Source organism: Muscardinus avellanarius (genome assembly GCF_963383645.1).
Source record: "Muscardinus avellanarius genome assembly, chromosome: 10".
Lineage (NCBI taxonomy): Eukaryota > Metazoa > Chordata > Mammalia > Rodentia > Gliridae > Muscardinus > Muscardinus avellanarius.
Window position 1 is genome coordinate 80,606,065 of NC_137796.1, and position 19,285 is coordinate 80,625,349.

Consider the following 19,285-nt stretch of genomic DNA (forward strand, 5'->3'; position numbering starts at 1 on the left):
GGTCTGGAAGTATAGCCCAGAGGTAGAAGTGTTTCCAGGAACCCCAGTACCACCAAAAAAAAAAAAAAAAAAAAAAAACCAAAAAAAAAGAAAGAAAAAGAAAAAGAAAGAAAGAAAGAAAAAGAAAGAAAGAAATAAAAAGAAGAAAAAAGTAAAGAGAAAAAGAAGAAAGAAAGAAAAATAAAACAGGCCTACAAGTCAGGTGTGGTGCATACTTGTAATCCTAGTACTTGGAAAGCTAAAACAGGAGACTAGTAGGTTCATGACCAGCAACTTAGTGAGGCCCTGATGCCAAATAAAAAATAAAATAGAGCTGAGGTGTAGCTCAGTGGTAGAACAGCCCTGGGTTCCATCCCCAGCACCACACACAAAAAATCTGAAAACAGGCCCACAGTGAAGAATGTGGGGTCTGAGGCCAAAGTTCCAATCTCTGGTTCCATTACGAAGACAGAGCCTGCTGTGTTACTACAGGTTAAATTCCTCAGCTTCTCTGAGCCTCGATTGCCTAGTCACTGTAGTGGGGCAATGGCAGCTCAAAGCGTACTTTCTCCTAGCACCTGTTTCAGGGACAACCTTTTATTAGCCTCCTAGAGGAGAGAGGGAGGGAGAGAGAAAAATATACAGGCCAGGCATGTTGGCACAAGACTGTAATCCCAGTATTTGGAGGTCAATTCAGGAGGATCACAGGTTCAAGACCCACCTTAGCAACTTAGCTAAGATTCTCAGCAGCCTAGCAAAACTGTTTCAAAACAAAACAAAAAAAAATTTTTTTCTAAAGGGTTGGGGAGCTCAAGGTAGAATGCCCTGAGTTCAATCCCCAATACAAAATGAAAGAAAAATAAATAAATAAAAAGAAAGAAACAAAATACAGCTGGGTTAAGTGTGTGTGCCTATAGTTCTAGTTACTCTACTCCACAACGGCTGAGGCAGCAAGATCGCAAGTTTAAGGCCAGCCTGGGCAACTTGGGGAGACACTATCTCAAAATAAAAAAGGCTGGAGTTGTAGCTTAGTGGTAAAGCACTCCTGGGCTTAATCCCCAGTAGTAGAGAAAAAAGAAAAATAAGAAAGAGAAAAAGGAAGGAAGAATGAAGGAAGGAAGGGAGGAAAGAAAGCAGGAAAAGACAGTATAAAGACTGCTCCTAGACCCCAGACCAAATTGGGGGCTGAGGGAAGGGAGTTGCCCATTGGGCATCCCTGGGGTGGCTGAGAATGGTCTTTAGCAGAGACCAGGTAGGCAGTGGCAGGCACAGTGCTGGTGGCAGGTGCCCTGTGGTACCCTGCAGGGCGGTGGGGACCCCCAATGGGCAGAGCATGGCTACCAGGAAGAGCTCAGCCCTGAAGTAAAAAGAAGTTGTCCATGTGGCCTCAGGCTCTGGAGCCCTGCTTTGGGGAACCTCTCCAGGGCTGCATCCCCCAGCCCCTCAGCCCCAGTCCCTGTGGGAAAAACTGCCATCCTGCCCAAAGTGTGAAACTGAGGCACGGCAAGCAAATAAAGCCAAGCATGGTGGTGCATGCCTGCAATCCCAGTGTTTGTGAGGCTGAGACAGGAGGTTCGCAGGTTTAAGTAATTTAGTGAGACTTGCAGAAACCTAGCAAGACCCGTTGCAGAACAAAAAAATAAAAGTACAAAGGGCAAAGATGTAGCTCAAGAGGTAGAATACCCCTAGGTTCAACCCCCAGTACCACAAAAAAGAGAAAACCCGGGCATCTTGAGGTGTCACCCGCCGGCCCAAGAGCAGGTGACACTGGATTGTTGGGCCTAGAACAATGCATAGTCTCCAGAAACAACCAAGGGCACATCCCTGGTCCAGACCGAGACCAGAGGTGCTCTGAGGGGGCTTCCTGGAAGAGGTGGCCCAGGACAGGGAAGATGGACAGGAGGGGATGAGGGTGAGGGCCAGGCAGACAGCTTGGCTCTGAGGTGTCCCTGGGCTCTGGGACCCCATGCAGGACTCGGCCCAACGCGGCCTGGCTAGGCCTCTCCTAGCTTTTCCTGGAGAAGGATGTGTGTGGGAGCCAGGGGACTTGAGCCCCCCCACCAGCCATGCGGCTGGAACATAAACCTGTGTTGGCTTCTGGCGCCATCCCCACCCCCAAGCCTGCAGCTTGGGACAGGGCTCTGGCGGGGCTGACAGGAGCCAGGAGCCTTGGGGAGAAGAATGGGGCCAAGCAGGGGCACAGGAGGCGAGGCTATGACTCCGGGTTCTCAGCTGTGTGTGTGTGTGTGTGTCTGTGTGTGTGTGTGTGTGTGTGTGTGTGTGTGTGTGTGTGTGTAACTGAGGAATGAACACAGATTCTAACTTGGAGCCACACTTTCAGCCATTTTTCTTTTTCTTTCTTTCTTTTTTTTTTTTTTTTTTTTTGCGGTACTGGCAATTGAACCCAGAAACATTCTACCTCTGAGCGACATCCCCAGCATAAAATTTAAAAAGTAGCCGGGCGTGGTGGCGCACGCTTGTAATCCCCACGCTTGGGAGGCGGAGACAGGAGGATCGCGTAGGTTCGAAGCCAGCCGCGTGCGCTGGCTTAGGAGACCCTGTTTCCAAATAAAAATGTAAAAATAGGTCTGGGAGTGTAGCCCGGAGGTAGAAGGGCTTCCAGGAACCCCAGTACCACCAAAAAAAAAAAAAAAAAAAAAAAAAAAAAAAAATTTTAAAGTAATTTTTTATTCTTTATTTTTGAAACAGTTTCACTGAGTCACAAGGGGCCTCACCAAGTAGCTGAGGCTGTCAGTGAACCAGGATCCTCCGGTCTCGGCCTCCCCAATGCTGGGATTACAAGCGTGCGCCATCACGGCAGGCCTTTTCCTTTTAATTTAGAAACAGGGCCTTATTAAGTTTCTGAGGGCCTAGCTAAGTTGCTAAGACTGGTCTCAAATCTGCAATCCTCCTGTCTCAGCCTCGCAAGTACTGGGATCACAGGCACGTGCCCCTGCGCCCAGCTCTCAGCCGGCTCAGCTCTTGCCTGGAGAGGCCCTGCACGCTCCACGTCCCATGATCCCTCTGGGTCTGGCTCCGGCCACCGCCACATGTCCTCTGCTTCTCCAGCTCTTGGTGTACTGTGGGTGGCCAGGACCCTCCTCTCCAGCTTCTCCCAGCCCCCTGGCTCACCGGATCCCCTCCCTGGCTGCTCCCAGCCGAACTCCCGCCATCCCCCAGCATCTCTGCCTCTGCTCTGCCTCTGGTTACACAGGAGGCTGCGATGATTGTTCTTGCACATGTCTTTTGGGAGACAGAGCATTCATTTGTCTTGGGGAAATAAATACCTAAGAGCCAGAATTGCCGGGTCCTAGGGTGGGTGGAAGAACAATGAATAAACTGGGTGTGGTGGCACATGCCTGTAATACCAGCACTTGAAGGGAGGCTGAGAAGGAGGCTCACAGGTTTGAGGTCAGCTTCAGGAATTCAGTGAGTTACTGAGTCTAAATAAAAAACAAGAAGCCGGGCATGGTGGTCACACTTGTAATCCCAGCATTTGGGAGGCTGAGACAGGAGGATTGCACAGGTTCAGCCAGCCTCAGCTACTTAGTGAGGCCCTTCACAAATCAGTGAGAACCTGTTTCAAAATAAAGAATAAAAAACAGGGCTGGGGGTGCCTCTCAGAGGTAGAATGTCCTTGGGATCCACCCCAGAACTGCAAAATAAATAAATTAATTAATTAAATAAAAATAAGCTGGGTGTGGTGGCACATGCTTGTAATTCCAGCATTCGGGAGGCTGAGAGAGATCAGAGGATCGCAGTTCATGGACAGCCTCAGCTACTTAGTGAGGCCCTTTGCAACTCAGTGAGACCCTGTTTCAAAATAAAGAATGAAAAACAGGGCAGGGGTGTAGCTCGGAGGTCGAATGCCCCTGAGTTCTACCCCCTCAGGGTCCAGGGGAGCTTCAGAACCTGTTTGTAAGCTCAGTGTGGTGGCAGACACCTGTAATCCCAGTACTGCTTGGGCGGCTGAGATAGGAAGATCACAGCTTCCAGGCCTGTCTCAGCAACTTAGTCAGATCCGGTTTCAAAACAAGAAGGGCTGTGGAAGTAGCTCTGAGGAAGAACATCCCTGGGTTCAATCCTTAGTACACAAACAAACAAACAAAATAAAACAAGACAAAACAGCTAGGCATGGTGGCACAGTTTATAATCTCAGCATTTGGGAGGCTGAGACAGGAGGATCATAGCCTCAGCTACTTAGTGAGGCCCTCTACAACTTAGTGAGACCCTGTATCAAATAAAGAATAAAAATAGGGCTGGGGGTGGAATTTAGAGGCAGAATGCCCCTGGGTTCCATCCCCAGTACTGGGGGAAAATAAATCTGTTCTTCCCTTCACCTCAACCACTGAGCCTTAGACAGAGCACCCAAGCAGTGGAGTTGGGGACAACCAAGGTCACCCCAACCCCCGCCAAGGCAGGGAGAGCCTCCACTGGGCCTCTGAGAGGGAGACCCTGGGACCCAGTGGCTGGTCAGAGGGCCTGAGCTGTGGCCCCGCGGCCGTGAGTGGACAGGCTCTGTCACCAGAGGTGTGGTCCCACCCTGGCCTTGGCCCTCAGCCCAGACCCAGGTTCCTCTCTTCCCAGAAGCTCAGCCCCTTGAGTGGAGTTCCGTGCTTTGCTCTCATTAACCTTCTGAACCTTCTAGGAAGAGAATGGAAATGCCTGCCTTGTCCTCCCATTGAGGAAACGGGGTGGGAGTGGGGAGGTAAGGGGTCCACCCAGGGCTGCTCTGGGGATTGGAGATCTGGGGGCCCTGAAGGCCAGGCAGGGGTTTGTCTGAGGAGGGGGGGTCTTCTTCAGCCCATCCCTAGGGAGCCTCCCCAGCTCCACACAGCAGAGGGTGGGGAGTGGGATGTTCCTGCCTCCGGGACCCCGCCAGCCCTGGAGCCAGCCTCGGCCTCCACTGTTGACCAGCCAGAGTCCTTCTCTTCCCCTACAGTGATTCTTCCCGTCTGCCTTGAAAACCCCAGTAGACAATGATGTCTGTTTTGCTAAAAGCCCTTCAAGGATCCCTGTGACCCTCGAAATACGGTCCTGGCCTGGTACCTTGCCTGGCTGGCCCCAGCGGCCCCTGTCCCATGCACCTCCACTCCTGTGGGCTCAGACACGTGCTCCTCAACACGTGGGTTTAGGGGTCTCGTAGAGGTCCTTCCTTCTGCCTCCCCCATCTTCTCCTTGACTTGTTGGCTCTGAGACCCAGCACTGCCCATGTCTCCCACCCACCCGGCATTGAACACAAGTCCTTTTCTTCATCTGCAGAAGGAGGGCCACCATGAGATTGCCCCAGGGACTTCGGGGTTCACATATGAGAACTGTTTGGTGTCTTCCAGATGCGCAGTAAGCGCTGTGCCCGGCGGCGCCTCTGGACCACCCTCTGCAGTCTGCATTCCTGGCTTAGATGGAAGCCACCGGGGTGGCCGGCAAGGGTAGTCCCGGTGGCTGCTTCTGCCGCTCTCCCTGTTCCTTCTGCCCCCGGGATGGGTGTAGAGTCTGCAGCCAGCAGAGAGTCCTGAAGTCCACTTAGGGACAGATGGCTCAGGGTGGAATGGTCATAGTCGGCCAGCAGTAAGAAGGAGCTGTGAGCGGCCGGGTGAGGAGAACCTGGGATCCAGCATCCTGGGGAAGGTGGGTGGAGGGCAGGGCGGCCAGAGGGTGGGATTCTGGCCCCTGCGGTTCCAAGTTCCTGGCATCTCTGCAAATCCCCAGGCGTCCAGAGGAGAGACTGCATCTCAGCCTGGGCCCTGGTGGGGGGGGGGGGGGGGTCTGAGAGACTCCACTCTCAGAACATACTTCCTGCATCCTTGTGCCCCCAAGGTTGAAACAGCTCCCTCCCGATTGCTGTAGTGGGGTCAGACCTAGAAGCAGACCTGCGTGAAGCAGTATTCCTAGGAGAACCCTAGAAAAAGAGTGGTACAAAGCCAGGCAGAGTGGCACATGCCTGAAATCCTAGCACTTGGGAGGCTAAGACAGGAGGATCGCAGGTAACTTAGCAAGGACCTTAGCAACTCAGCAAGACCCTGTTTCAAAATAAAAATTAAAAAAAAAAAATTTAGCCGGGTGTGGTGGCACACGCTTGTAATCCCAGCATTTGGGAGGCTGAGACAAGAGAATCACGGTTCACTGACAGCCTCAGCCACTTAGTGAGGCCCTTTGCAACTCAGTGAGATCCTGTTTCAAAATAAAGGATAAAAAGCAGGGATGCAAAGAGGTGCAAATATACACTTGTGTAGCTGAGTGGGAGGAGCTGCTTGCTGCGGGCTCCTACTTCAGGGATATAACTAGGGGCCTGGAGGAGGGACCAGGACAAGGAGACAGTATTGGAGGCAGGGCTGGCAGGGGAGGGGAGCCCCAGGAGTGATCCTCTCTAGACCTGCTGGTCTGGAGGGCTAGATTGTGAGCTCTTTCTCTCTCTCTTTCTCTCTTCTCTCCCTTTCTTTCCTCCTCCTCCTCCTCCTCCTCCTCCTCCTCCTCCTCCTCCTCCTCCTCCTCCTCTTCCTCTTCCTCCTCCTCCTCCTCCTCCTCCTTTTAGGTACTGGAGATGGAACCAAGGGGCAGTCAACCTCCAAGCTACACTACTAGCCCTATCTTTCTTTCTTTCTTTCTTTCTTTCTTTCTTTCTTTCTTTCTTTCTTTCTTTCTTTCTTTCTTTCTGTCTTTCTTTCGTGGTACTGGGGGTGGAACACAGGGGCTTTTCTACCTCCGGGCTATACTCCCAGACCTATTTTTATACTTTATTTGGAAACAGGGTCTCACTAAGTTGCTGAGGGCCTCACTAAGTAGCTGAGGCTGGCTTGAACCTGTGTGATCCTCCTGTCTCAGCCTCCCAAGCGCTAGGATTATAAGTGTGCACTACCACTCCTGGCTTATTCTTTATTTTGAAACAGGGTTTCACTGAGTTGCAAAGGGCCTCATTAAGTAGCTGAGGCTGGCCATGAACCGCGATCCTCCTGTCTCAGCCTCCTGAATGCTGGGATTACCAGCATGTGCCACCATGTCTGGCTGATCGTGAGCTATTTTTGTTCCTGACATCTGTTCTGTCCCTCGTCTCCTTTCTGTTTTCCTTTGCCCCTTTTCCCTGAAACAAAAGCCAGGAATCTGTTTCGATCTTGTGTTTGTTGGGAAACAGTCATGCTCGCGTCTGGCCAGCTCGGACAGTTTCCTCTCAGGAAGTGAAACAAGTCCCCATGACCAGTTAGGGTTAAAAATAGGAACAAGAGCCGGGTGTGGTGGTGCACACTTGTAATCCCAGTTTTGGGAGGCTGAGACTGGAGGATCGAGGTTCACGGACAGCCTCAGCTACTTAGGGAGGCCCTTTGCAACTCAGTAAGACTCTGTTTCAAAATAAAGAATAAAAAATAGGGCTGGGGGTGTAGCTCGGAGGTAGGAGGCTCTTGGGTTCCATCCTCAGTACCACGAAAAAAAAAAAAAAAGAAAAGAAACAAGAGACAGTGAGAAATGTAAGAGAAGGGACACACACACACACACCAACAACAGAGAGGGACAGAAGGAGGCAGGGGAGAAGCTTTGGGGTCCCTGCCCCTCCCCTTTATCGACTTATTAGGCTGATGTCAAGGGAAATGTGGCTCATTGGACATCACTTCACTGTCTCCGACGCACCAAGTGCTGTGCACACATTTGCTTCTCTCCCTCTGAACCTCATCAATGCAACAATAAAAGTATATTTCAAACAAAGTTGTGACTGGGTATAGTCATACCCACCTGTAATTCCAGTACTTGGGAGGCTGAGACAGGAAGATCACAGGTTCAGAGCCAGTCGTAGCAATCTAGCGAGGCTCTTAGCAATTTAATAAGACCTTATTTCCAAATTAAAAAAAAAAGTAGGGCTGTGGGTGTAGATCAGAGGTAGAATGTCGCTGGATTCCATTCCTAGCACCACAAAAAAATGGGGGACTGGGGTTGTAACTTGGAGGTAGAAGAATACATCTAGGTGCAATTCCCAGCAACACACACACACACACACACACACACACACACACACACACACTCCCTGAGTCTGCGTTACCAGGTTTGCCCTCCTGAAAGCAGAGCGCTGAGTGGGCGGGTACAGCCACACCCCGTCCTCAGTGGCCCAGACCCCCTGTGAGGTACACCGTGGAGCCCCCAGGCCCCATGCCTCCCTGATGCGTTCCCTGAACCCTCTGCCTCTGCTTGTCCTGCCTGGTGCCCCTCCTCCTGGCAGCCCTCGGTTGGGATGGACGGGCTGGCTGGGTGCACCTCTCTCTGCCTTCAGGCCCCTTGTGATCTCTGCACGCGTCCAGCTGCACTGAGGTGAGCTGGCCTTGAGGACCAGGACTGTAAGTCTCAGTGTCCAGCATGGCTGAAGTTAGTAACTGCTGACTGCGGGGATGCATGAATCAGTGAATGAGTGAATGAATGAATGAATGAATGGGGAGAAACAAGTGACCCGAGCGCCAGAGCATCTTTTTTTTCCTGTGGTCCTGGGGATTAAACGCAGGGGCTTTCTGCCTCTGAGAAGGTACACTCCCAGTCCTTTTTATTTTGAAACAGGGTCTCTCTGAGTTACTGAAACTGGCTTTGAACCTGCGATCCTCCTGTCTCGGCCTCCCAAGTGCTAGGGTTACAGGCGTGCACCACCACGCCCGGCTAGACAAAATCTCTTTGCTCATTTCAGGTACCCTTGGGCGGGCTCAGAGGCTGAGGCCAGGGCGGGTCGGGCAGCATGCCCAGGCTGCTGCCGGACATCAAGCCTCCCGGGCACGACCCCTCGTGGTCTCCTGGGGAGCTGGGCTCATGACACTGCATAGGGAGGATGGGTTGGGGTGCTGCGGCTCTGGCCCTTCCCTCTGGCCAGTTGCGGATTCCCAGGTTCTAGAAAAGCCCAGATAAGCCAGGCTAGGCCTGGCGGGATTTGTCATCAGGAACCCAGGCCATAGGAGAATGTCAACCAAACTCTCCCGCAGACCCTGAGGCTGGGCCCTGGGCAGGTCCTCGGGGGGTGGCTTATATGGATGTGGCCAGGTGGTGTCTGTGGTGGGAATGGGGCAAGTGGTCAGGGACAGAGGTCGACCTGGGTCTGTCCAGCATTCAGCAGAGGGGTGGGGAGCAGGGAACCTGGGAGAGGGGCAGGGCTGGAGGCAGCTCTAGGTCTGGCTGCGGGCGGGGGTCACATGCCGGCATGAGGGGCCTCTGGGCTGTCCAGTCAGACAGGGGTCATTAGTACCCACAGAAGAGGTGGCGGTGGTGGAGGGCTGAGTGCTAGGGAGGGGAGCTGGTAGGTCTTACTGAGTTGCCGAGGGTCTTGCTAAGTTGCTGAGGCTGTCCTCAAACCTGTGAACCTCCTGTCTCAGCCTCCCAGATACCAGGATTACAGGTGTGTGCCACCAAGCCCGGCAGGAGCTGAGCATCTGTTACCTTGGCTCCCTGTGATGGCTTTGTCCCTCCACACACATCACCCGGGCCCGTGGCTACTGTTGGCTGGTTCTGGAAACACCCCTCCCTCTCATCAGCCTCAGAGCCAGGGTGCAGATGGCCCCATTGGTGCCAGTCCTCAGTCACCCCTTCTCGCTGGCCCCTCTAAGCTGTCCACACCTTCATAAACTGCCCTTTAAGACAGCACGCCATCTGTTTCCTGCCAGGGCCCAGCCCATACAGGCAGGGTAAAGGTCTATCAAACACAAGGCCGTAAGGTCACCCCGCTAGACCTTTGCCTTTTACCTAAAGGAAACTGAGGCCCCAACTCCAGAAGTGACCTGTTCAGGGTCACCCTTCCCCAGGTCAGGTCCTGTAACTGCTCCGAAGAGGCCATGGGAGACGAAGGCCTGAGTGGGCAGAGGCTGCTGTGCGGCCTTTGCCCTCCCGGCCTCTCCCAGCCTGATTGCCCCACGGTCACTTGAGCATTTTCTCCACAGCAGGAGCCGATGCGTCTGCTCCGGCTAATAACCACTGAGGGCCATTTGCACATCCCAGAGGCGGGCACCACTTCCCTGACCTCTGCCTCAGGGGCGAGGCCCTGCACGTGGGCGCCAGGAGGTGTCTCCCAGCCCCATCCTTTCCCTTGCCCATCCTCCCTCTGCTCAAGCTGCCCCCGCCCTGTCCACCAACGGCACCTTGGTCCCGCTTGGGCATCCTGCCTCTGTCCACCAGGCCCAGGTGTCCCGTTCCTTCTCCAAAGCGGCGCCTCCCTGCACAGCCTGGGCAGCCTCCAACGGCTGAAGTATGCCCACCTGGGTTTGTCCTTACTGCAGCCCAGGGCAGCCACGTTACCGTCTTTAGTGTGTGTGTACACGCATGTACATTAATGGAGATGGAACCCAGGTGGATTCTACCTCTGAGTTACACCCCAGTCCTACTGTCTATTTTTATTTTATTTTTATTTTTTTGTGGTACTGGGGATAGAACCCAGGGGCATTCTACCTCCAAGCTATACCCCCTAGCCCTATTTTTTATTCTTTATTTTTGAAACAGGGTCTCACTAAGTTGCGGAGGACCTCACTAAGTAGCTGAGGCTGGCCGCGAACCACAATCCTTCAGTCTTAGCCTCCCGAATGCTGGGATTACAAGCGTGCGCCACCCTATTTTTAAACAGGGTCCCACTATGAGGCTGGCCATGAACTTGTGATCCTCTTGTCTCAGCCTCCCAAGTATTGATCACAGGCTTGCGCCACCACGCCCGGCTCACTGTCCTTGTTTTACAGAGAGGAATTTTGGGGCTCAAAGAGAGATCTACCTTGGCCCTAGTGGTTCAGCTGGTTTATGACTCTGAGCTTCAGCCTTGGTCCTGCATCCCTCTGAAAACTGGGATGGGGGAAAGGAAGACTGTCCAGATAGATGGTGTTATACACAAGCAGGTAGATGTCGGGACATTTATTTCTGGTAGGGACCGGTCCCAGCTTTTATTTTTTGGTACTGGAGATCGAACCCAGAGACATTCTACTTCTGAGCTACACCCCTAGCCCTTTATTTATTATTTTATTTTACTTTATTTTATTTTATTTTGTGGTTCTGGGGATTGAACCCAGGGACATTCTAGATGAGCTATATCACCAGCCCTATTTTTTATTTTGAATTAGAGTCGAAGTTGCCGAGAGCCTCACTAAATTGCTGAGGCTGGTCACGAACCTACCATCTTTCTGTCTCAGCCTCCCCAATTCTGGGTGCTATCACCAGCTGAGACTGGTCCGAGCTTTGGGCTAGGGAACCTTCCTGCCATCATTTAGAAGAATGTCTCTCAGGGCTCCAGAAGCTTCGAGGCACACCCCAGCTGAGGCTCTGCAGCTTGGTCCTGGGAGGAGCTGAGGTCAGCCAGGCCCTGGCATGGCTCAGGAGCCCCCGGCAGCTGGACGGCCGCACATGTGGTGGGTGTTGTATCTTCCAGTGCTCACCGGCTCCCCAGGGCGGGAAATGGAAGCATTCCTGCAGCTGTCAAAGCTTGGGTGGGGAGAGAGGGGGAGAGAAATGGTGAAGGAGGGGCCTAGTGCCCCAGGTGCCCCAACCCATTGCACAGGGGAAACTGAGGCAGCAGTGGCCAGGCACTGTTATCAAAAAGGAACTGGGCTATTCCTCACTTCCCAGGATCCCTGCAAAACCTTGACGTCTCCCCTGCAAAACCTTGACGTCTCCCCTGCAAAACCTTGACGTCTCCCCTGCAAAACCTTGACGTCTCCCCTGATCAAAACCCACTGTGGTGCGGGGCATGGTGGCGCAAGTTTGTAATCCCCGTGCTTGGGAGGTTGAGACAGGAGGATCACACAGGTTCAAAGCCAGGCTCAGCTACTTAGGATCTCAACAACTTAGTGAGACCCTGTTTCCAAATAAAATATAAAATATGGCTGGGAGTATAGCCCAGAGGTAGAAAAGGCCCTGGGTTCCACCCTCAGTACCACAAAAACAAAAGAAAACAAAACAAAACAAAACAAACAAAAAAAAAATGAAAAAAAAAAACCCAAAACCCACCGTGGGCTCCCATGGACCTGCAGGATGCAGCCCAGTTCCTCTGCTGGGCCCTGACCTTGCCTGGCTGCCTGCCGCTCTCCTGCCCCAGAAGCCCCGTATGCCTCTCCACATCCCACCAGGACCTACGTGACTCCTTTCCTCGCGGAAGCCTGTGAGTGCCCCTTTCTGTCAGGTCCCAGCAATGCACTTGCATCCACCCACCTGTCTCCCCACGCGGGCTGCCTGAGCTGCCTGAAATTCCAGGATCTACCACCAGGGGGCGAGTGGGGTCCGCTTGGAAAGTGGGCTGGGCATGTTTGGAGAGGGATAAATGGGGGAGGGGAGGGGAGGGGATGATGAGCACACACTCCTATCCTTCCAGGGAGGAAGAATGGGGTCACTACCTCAGAACGCAGAGGTTCAAGAATCTTGGGAATGCTTTGCTTAACACATGGCCACACCCTGTCTGGCCTTCAAGGAAGATCTCTCCACCAGGAACTTGCTGGGCAGGGCCAGCCCAGTGCTGTCCGCTTACCAGGTGTATATGAGCAGGATGAGAAGGGCAGTGAGGAGGATGGCCAGCAAGATCGACAGGATGGCAATGATGACCACAGTGCCCGGGCTCCGGGGCCTTGGAGCTGCCGGCAGTGCCTGGGCTGGGGGCAGGATGGTTCCACAAGGCAGAGGGAAAATGATGTTTCATTTACTTAAGAAAGGGTCCTTGGGCAGCCTCTGTACCAACCACCTCCACCCAGGCAGGGACACGGTGTGGTGGTGATGAGGGACTGGAGGAGGCGTACCTGCAGACGGCAGGATGGCAGTGTGCCTCTGGAGTCTAGTGCCCCCAGCCCCCACTACCCACAGAAGACCCCGACCCCACCATTCAAGCAGCCAGGTCCCTTACCTTGTGGCAGGCGGGTCTCATGTGACCACTCTGTCTCAGCGATGGGTCTCCCGCCTCTCGTCACCAGGAACTTCACCCTGACAGGAGGCCCAGCACTGAGGGCGGGGCTCCCTAGGCCCTGAATCTCCAGACCCTGGTCCCCTAGTCTGTCTGCCCTGCCACTCCCAGGCCTAGGGAGAACAACCTGGGCTGGGAAGAGGGGGCTAGGACTCAAGAGCTCAGCCCAGAGCCCAACAGAAGGGTTCTTTTCTTTACTCTGTGTGTGTGTGTGTGTATGTGTGTGTGTATGTGTGTGTGTGTGTGTGTGTGTGTTACTGGGGATGGAACCCAGAGGCATTCTACTTCTGAGCTATATCCCAACCTTATATTTTTTAATTCTTTATTTTGAAACAGGGTTTAAGTACATTGTGAACGGCTCACAGATTGCTGAAGCTGGCTGCAAACCTGCAATCTTCCTTTCTCAGCCTCCCAAGTATTGAGATTACAAGTGCACGTCATCACGCCCAGCTCGAGAAGGCTCAAATCTAGCTGGGAGATCTTCCGCCTGTGCACCCATGGGCGCACCCTCACCCTCTGTGGGCCTCAGTGTCCTTCTTTGGAAAATATTGGGAAGCCGGGCATGGTGGCACACACTTGTAATCCCAGCATTTGGGAGGCTGAGACCGGAGGATCGCGGTTCATGACAGCCTCAGCTACTTAGTGAGGCCGTCCACAACTCAGTGAGACCCTGTTTCAAAATAAATAATAAAAAAATTGGGCAGGGGGTGTAGCTCGGAGGTCAAATGCCTCTGGGTTCCATCCCCAGACCCACAAAAAATAAAATAAAATAAAATAAAATAAAAATATTGGGGAGTGAGTTAGATCTCTTAGTGGGTTAGATTTATGAGTACTACTAGTAAATCAAGCACATGGTGCAGGGAGGCAGGGCCCAAGGCTAAACCCTGCCTTTGGAATACCCTGTCTGGATAAAGACACTCCAGGTAGTACAGACAGCCCTTGGGAACTGGGGTTTGAACTGGGGACCCATCGCTCAAGAAAGATGGAGGGGGCACGGGGTCTCCCTGCCCTGCTCCCTGCCTCATGCTCCCATTGGTGGACCAAGGGGAGAACCTGGGTGTCCTGCTTGGGCCCTGTGAACCAGCCAGGAGCTGGCCGGGGCTCCAGCCGGACACAGGCAGGAGCTTCCCCACTCCAGCAAGGCCTGGCAGCTCGGCTCACCTGTAAGGGCCTGGGCCCGGCAGAGGGTAGTTGCAGCCACTTGAATTTGGGTGGCAGTGAGTGTCATTGCCCACACGGAGGATGTGGAGCTGCTTGCCAGGCTGCGTGGTGGGGTAGAGATACCGGTTGGCTCTCAGCGTGAGGTAGTAGCCGCTCTGGGGGAAGCTGGCAGGGGCAGGAATGTCCTCTGTCTTCTGTGGGGCAATGAAGTTCTGGGTGGCTGAAGATGGCACCGCGTGTCAGGACTCCAGCCCTTCGGGACCACGTCTCCCGCAGCACCCCCTCGCTCCTGCCCCTCCTCTCTGGCCCACCTGCCATGTCACACAGGGAAACTGAGGCCAGCGGCAGTCGCACTCACCATTGCTGAGGGCCACCACCAGCCAGATGAGGTCAAGGTCAGAGATGTTGGGGTGATTGAACTGGCCCAGGGGCTGCTCCAGTGTGAAGGTGGACTGGGTGAGCTTCCCCGCCAGGGCGGCGCTAGAGAGCTGGGGCACGTAGCTGATGCGCTCTGGAAAGGGGAGATGGGGAAGGCAGAGGAAAGAGGCTGGACAGAAATGGGGAGGCACAGCCTGCAGGAGGAGTTAGGGGCTCTTCTAGGGTCACAGGTGGGTAGACCGAGACCCTCTCTTGGGAGCCTGCTGTGGGGGCATTGTGGGAGGCAGGAGGGCAGCAGGAAGATGAGGCCACATTCCATGATGGGCAGGGCCCAGGCAGGGCGGACAGGAGGCCCCCACCCTGCCAGCCCCCCCCCCCCCCGGTCTTGCTGGTGTGACTGGATTTGAGGGGAGTCGAGCTGATGTGTCCAGAGGCCTCAAAAATCCCTCCAGCTCCACCTACAGGGGCTGCGTTGAATGAAGGGCCTGGGAGGGCTGGGGGGTGACACTTGAAGGTCTCCTGGACGGAAACCCTACCTAGGCCCAGACGTTCCTTTTTTCTCGTCACCCCCCATTGAGACCCAAGACACCTTCCCCTCAGGACCTTGTCCACCTCCGGGCTCCTCACAGTCCCATAGGCCATGGAGGCCTCAAGATTGGCCACGTGGCCTGCGTCCCACCTTGCTGCTGGAGGACCTCAGACCCCCTCACTCCCCCGCGAGAGCCCTCCCAGGACAGGATCAGGGCCACAGTGCCCCTTCCCTTCCCAGCCCCAGATACTGAGACAAGCAGAAAGATGGAGAAGTCTGTTCTGCAAACCTCAGCAACCCCACCCACTTTCCATTCAGGTCAGAATGATTCCTTTCCATTGAAATAAGGCTGAGAGTTCAGGCTAAAACCTTCCAGAGCTTTCTAGCCTCAGTGGGGTGCTTATGTCCTTTTCTCTGAAAGCTCTTTGTCCTATCTCAGAGGCCCAGGGAACTGGGTACTGAATGTTTGTTTAATGGAGGGAGAAAAGTGAAGCGGCAGAGATGGGGAGGGGCGGACTGGGAACTCGCCTATGGCTCCCATCCGACTGCTTCCTGCGGCTTCCTGATGCTTCTGAGGACAACTTTGTCCTCGTAGATGTCCTAAAGACTTGTCTCGAGGAAGGAAGGAGGAGGAGGAGAATCATTTGGACCAGGCATGAGAACCCCAAAGGAAGAGAGTGAGCATTCTTGCACCCCATTCTGGGGTAGGGGGCCGGTGTGGGCCTTTGGTGGGCTGTTTCCCTGACCCACCCAGGACCCTGTGCCCAGCCAAGGGAGGGCAGGGAGGGCCCTCCTCCTGCAGCCGAGACTCCAGGGGCACTGGGCCCCAACTCCCAGCCTCACTCACCCAGACCTGTTCCTGGCTGGACGTGGAGTAGCATTAGTGAAAGTGGGATCAGCAGCTGGGACTGCCCCCCACTCGGCCCCATGGCCAGGCCGAGCATCCGCCGTCCGTCTGTCCAAAGCGCTGTCTGTTGTGCCTGTGGCCCCAGAGGCTCTGAGACTGGGCTGGGTTGGGGCAGGCTGCTTCCTCTAGTCTCTGTCTCTGCTGCCCCTCCCAGTGCCCCCTCCTCCCATACAACTGGTCAGACAGGTTTGGGGGCAAAATCTGAAGGACCCATGGATTTGGCATCACCAGGGAGGGGTCTGAAGAGAACAATCAGCGGCTATTCTAGAAACAAGCCCAGACACCCCTGTCCACTCCAGGAGGGCCTGGCAGGGGAGGGGCCTCTGAAGGGGAGGCAGCCCTTCTATCCAGGCTGCCCCAGGGACAACCCTGCCATGCCCGCCCTCACCCCACCCCACCCCGTAGGGAAGGGAGTCCTGACACTTTCTTTAATTAATTAATCAATTTATTTATTTATTGGTTCTGGGAATTGAGCCCAGGGGCATTCTACCTCTGAATTACACTCTTACTCTTTGTTTTTTGTGTGTGTTTTTTTGTTTTTGTTTTTTTTGCAACAGGGTTGGTGAGGTTGGCCTCAAACCTGCAGTCCTCCTGTCTCAGCCTCCCAAGTATGGGGGTTATAGGCATGTGCCACACTTCTGGCTCCCATAATTTTCTAGATATGATGTACAAAGGATGGGAGTCCTGACCAAGGTCACCAGCCACAGGCCAGGGCCAGGATGAGATGGTTCCAAATGCAAGCTCCAGCCTGGGTGCCCCGTTTCTATATTTCTATAGCATTATGCTATTTTCTCTCTCTCCTCTCTCTCCCTCTCTCTCTCTCTCTCTCTCTCTCTCTCTCTCTCTCTCTCTCTCCTCTCTCTCTCTCTCTCTCTCTCTCTCTGTCTCTCTCCCTCCCTCCCTCCCCCCTCTCTCTCCCTCTCTCCTCTCTCCTCTCTCCTCTCTCTCCCTCTCTCTCTCTCTCTCTCTCTCTCTCTCTCTCTCTCTCTCTCTCTCCTCAAGACAGAGTTGCCAGGTGGGCCCTGTGCTGGTGGGCAGAGCAGGTGTGACAGTCGGCCTCATCCCGGCCTCCATGCCTGCTGGAGCGGGCTTCCTCACCCCATCGAATCTCGTGGTTACGGTGAAACTGTTGTGGTGAGAAAACTGTTGCCGGGGCCCTGTTAAGCTCCCAAGACTGTAACAGTGAGAGACATAGGCGCGGGTTCTTGTTCTGAGCTCTGTGTAGAAAACAATAGCCCGAACTCTCACTGTAAGTGTAAATGATTTTATTATTACAAAGACAAAAAGATAGGACAACTTAATGAAGCCTATACCAGAGGTAGTGTGGGGGGTTGGCTTGAAGTCGCCTAAGGCTTTGGGACCCAGAGTAGCTTTATATCAAGTCTTCTGACCCAACTAGACCTGCCCTTTCTCGGGGCAGGTCTTTTGATGTGGGGATTCCTTCCTGTAGACCTGCCCTGTTTCCAGCACAGACTCCAAACCTCTTGTTATACCCCAAATGTGTTAATTGATTACCAGAGTCTGGGGTCTTTTGAAGGTTCATGGCATCCCCCCAACATCCTTGGGGAAGTTTGCTTCTCTTAGAAATGTAAAAGACCCAGGGCCTCCTCTATTCTTTTGCTAATCACCCTCAGAACTCTGCCGGGTCCTTTTTCTGAAGCTTCTGGCTTTATTATTATTTTTTGGGTGGGACTGGGGTTAGAACCCAAGGGCTTTTCTACCTCTGGGCTATGCTCCCAGGCCTATTTTATATTTTATTTGGAAACAGGGTCTCACTAAGTTGCTGAGAGCCTCACTAAGCCAGCCGAGGCTGGCTTCGAACCTGTGTGATCCTCCTGTCTCAGCCTCCCAAGCGCTGGGATTACAAGCGTGCGCCACCACGCCTGGCAAGCTTCTGGCTTCCTAATACCAAAGATTTATTTATTTATTTATTTATTTATTTATTTATTTATTTATTTAATTTTGGTGGTACTGGGAGTAGAACCCAGAGGCTTTCTACCTCCAGCCTATACTCCCAGGCCTATTTTATACTTTATCTGGAAACAGCCTCCCAAACGCTGGGATTATAAGCATGCACCACCACGCCCAGCCCAGTTATTTTTAAAAGCATTTTGAAGCCCTTTTCCAATACTGGTACATGAGGGTGCTCTCCTGAAAACCGGAGACAGCTGGCCCTAGTGGCCTCCACCCTTGGGTGAGGAGGGCTTTCTCTTGAAGGGGAGAAAGGTTTCAAGTTCTCCTCCCCAATTCACAAGAAAAGCCTCTGACAGGAATTTCAGTTATGACGCAGATGGGCAGCAGCCTTCAGTCTCACCAAGGTGGGGAGAAGCTGAAGATCACTGGCCACCGGGTGACGAGCGCTGGAGACGACCCCGATCGGGCTCCTTCACTCCTTGCTGCCTCCTTTCTGGACACCCTTTTCTTGTGGCAGCCCCTGCCTGGAAACACCTCCTCCCCAAGGAGAAAACTCTCAGTCCTGTCATGGGTTAGTATGATGACTTCTGTAGGTTCTCGGCTTCTGTGGTGAAAATAATTTCAACACATGCCAGCCAGAGATAAAGGCAGAGATTTTAATTCAAGTAAAGCTACACATTCTCAAAGAGTGTGAGAGCGCCCACAGAGAGAGGGACAAGAGCTGCAAAAGCTGCCCCAAAGCTGCTCCAAAATGGCCAAGAGCCCCTTTCTTATAGGGCCCACTAGAGGGGGGCCCGCCAGGGGAACAGGGGATGGTGGCCCCTTCTCTTTGAAGCTTTCTGGTAACAAAAGGTAGGAATTCCTTTCAGATAAGAGTCCCAGGGAACAGAGACCTGAACCTGGTGCAGGGCCCTTTTACAAAAGGTGTGACTCTTCTGGGGATTTTTCTGGAGGCAAACAGAACTTTGACAAAAGGGGACATTCTCTCAGGTTTAATCACCTCAGGAATTTCCTGAGCCAGTCCATTATGACTTAAAAGTATGGGCCTGACTTTTTTTTAAAGAATAACCAAGCTCCATTAACTGAAGATTTCAGATTTTTAAAACATGTCTTCCTTTCCTTCCCAAAAACTTTCTACCTAAAGTTTTATTTCTTTTATTCTACCTCATCACTCCTACTCTAAAACCTAGTTCAGATATCACTTTCTCCATGAAGTCTTTCCAAATGTTGCAGGAAGCTGGTCCTGGGAGAACAAGAGACGGTGGTGGGAGTAGCATAGTGAGGAGGTAGAAAAGAAGTAGGCAGGTAGGGAAGAGGCCTCGGTAGAAAAACTTAATTTCCTGAGGGGCAACGAATTACTAATTAACTTCCAAGGCTCCTCAAAGAGACCAGCTCTTCCAAGGTTCGAGATAAGAATGACCAAAGCTTCGCAAAACCATCTGTTTACTAATCAACAAACCCAGGAGACATCACTGGAGCAAGTCTGACACCCCTACTGAAAGGAGACCCCTCAAAGGACATGCAAATACCCTATGCAAAT

At 53.2% G+C, this 19,285-nt stretch overlaps 1 protein-coding gene across 1 annotated transcript; it reads right to left on the reverse strand.

Moving 5' to 3' along the window:
• Nucleotides 1–11,282: 11,282 nt before the first annotated feature.
• LOC308268762 (uroplakin-3b-like protein 1) lies at nt 11,283–15,853 on the reverse strand (the record flags this gene model as incomplete). The annotated part of the gene is made up of 7 exons (XM_080703870.1): nt 11,283–11,391; nt 12,431–12,551; nt 12,696–12,749; nt 12,800–12,876; nt 14,018–14,237; nt 14,376–14,528; nt 15,772–15,853. 7 exons carry the CDS (start codon nt 15,851–15,853, stop codon nt 11,283–11,285), a joined length of 816 nt encoding a protein of 271 aa, XP_080559996.1.
• Nucleotides 15,854–19,285: the final 3,432 nt, after the last annotated feature.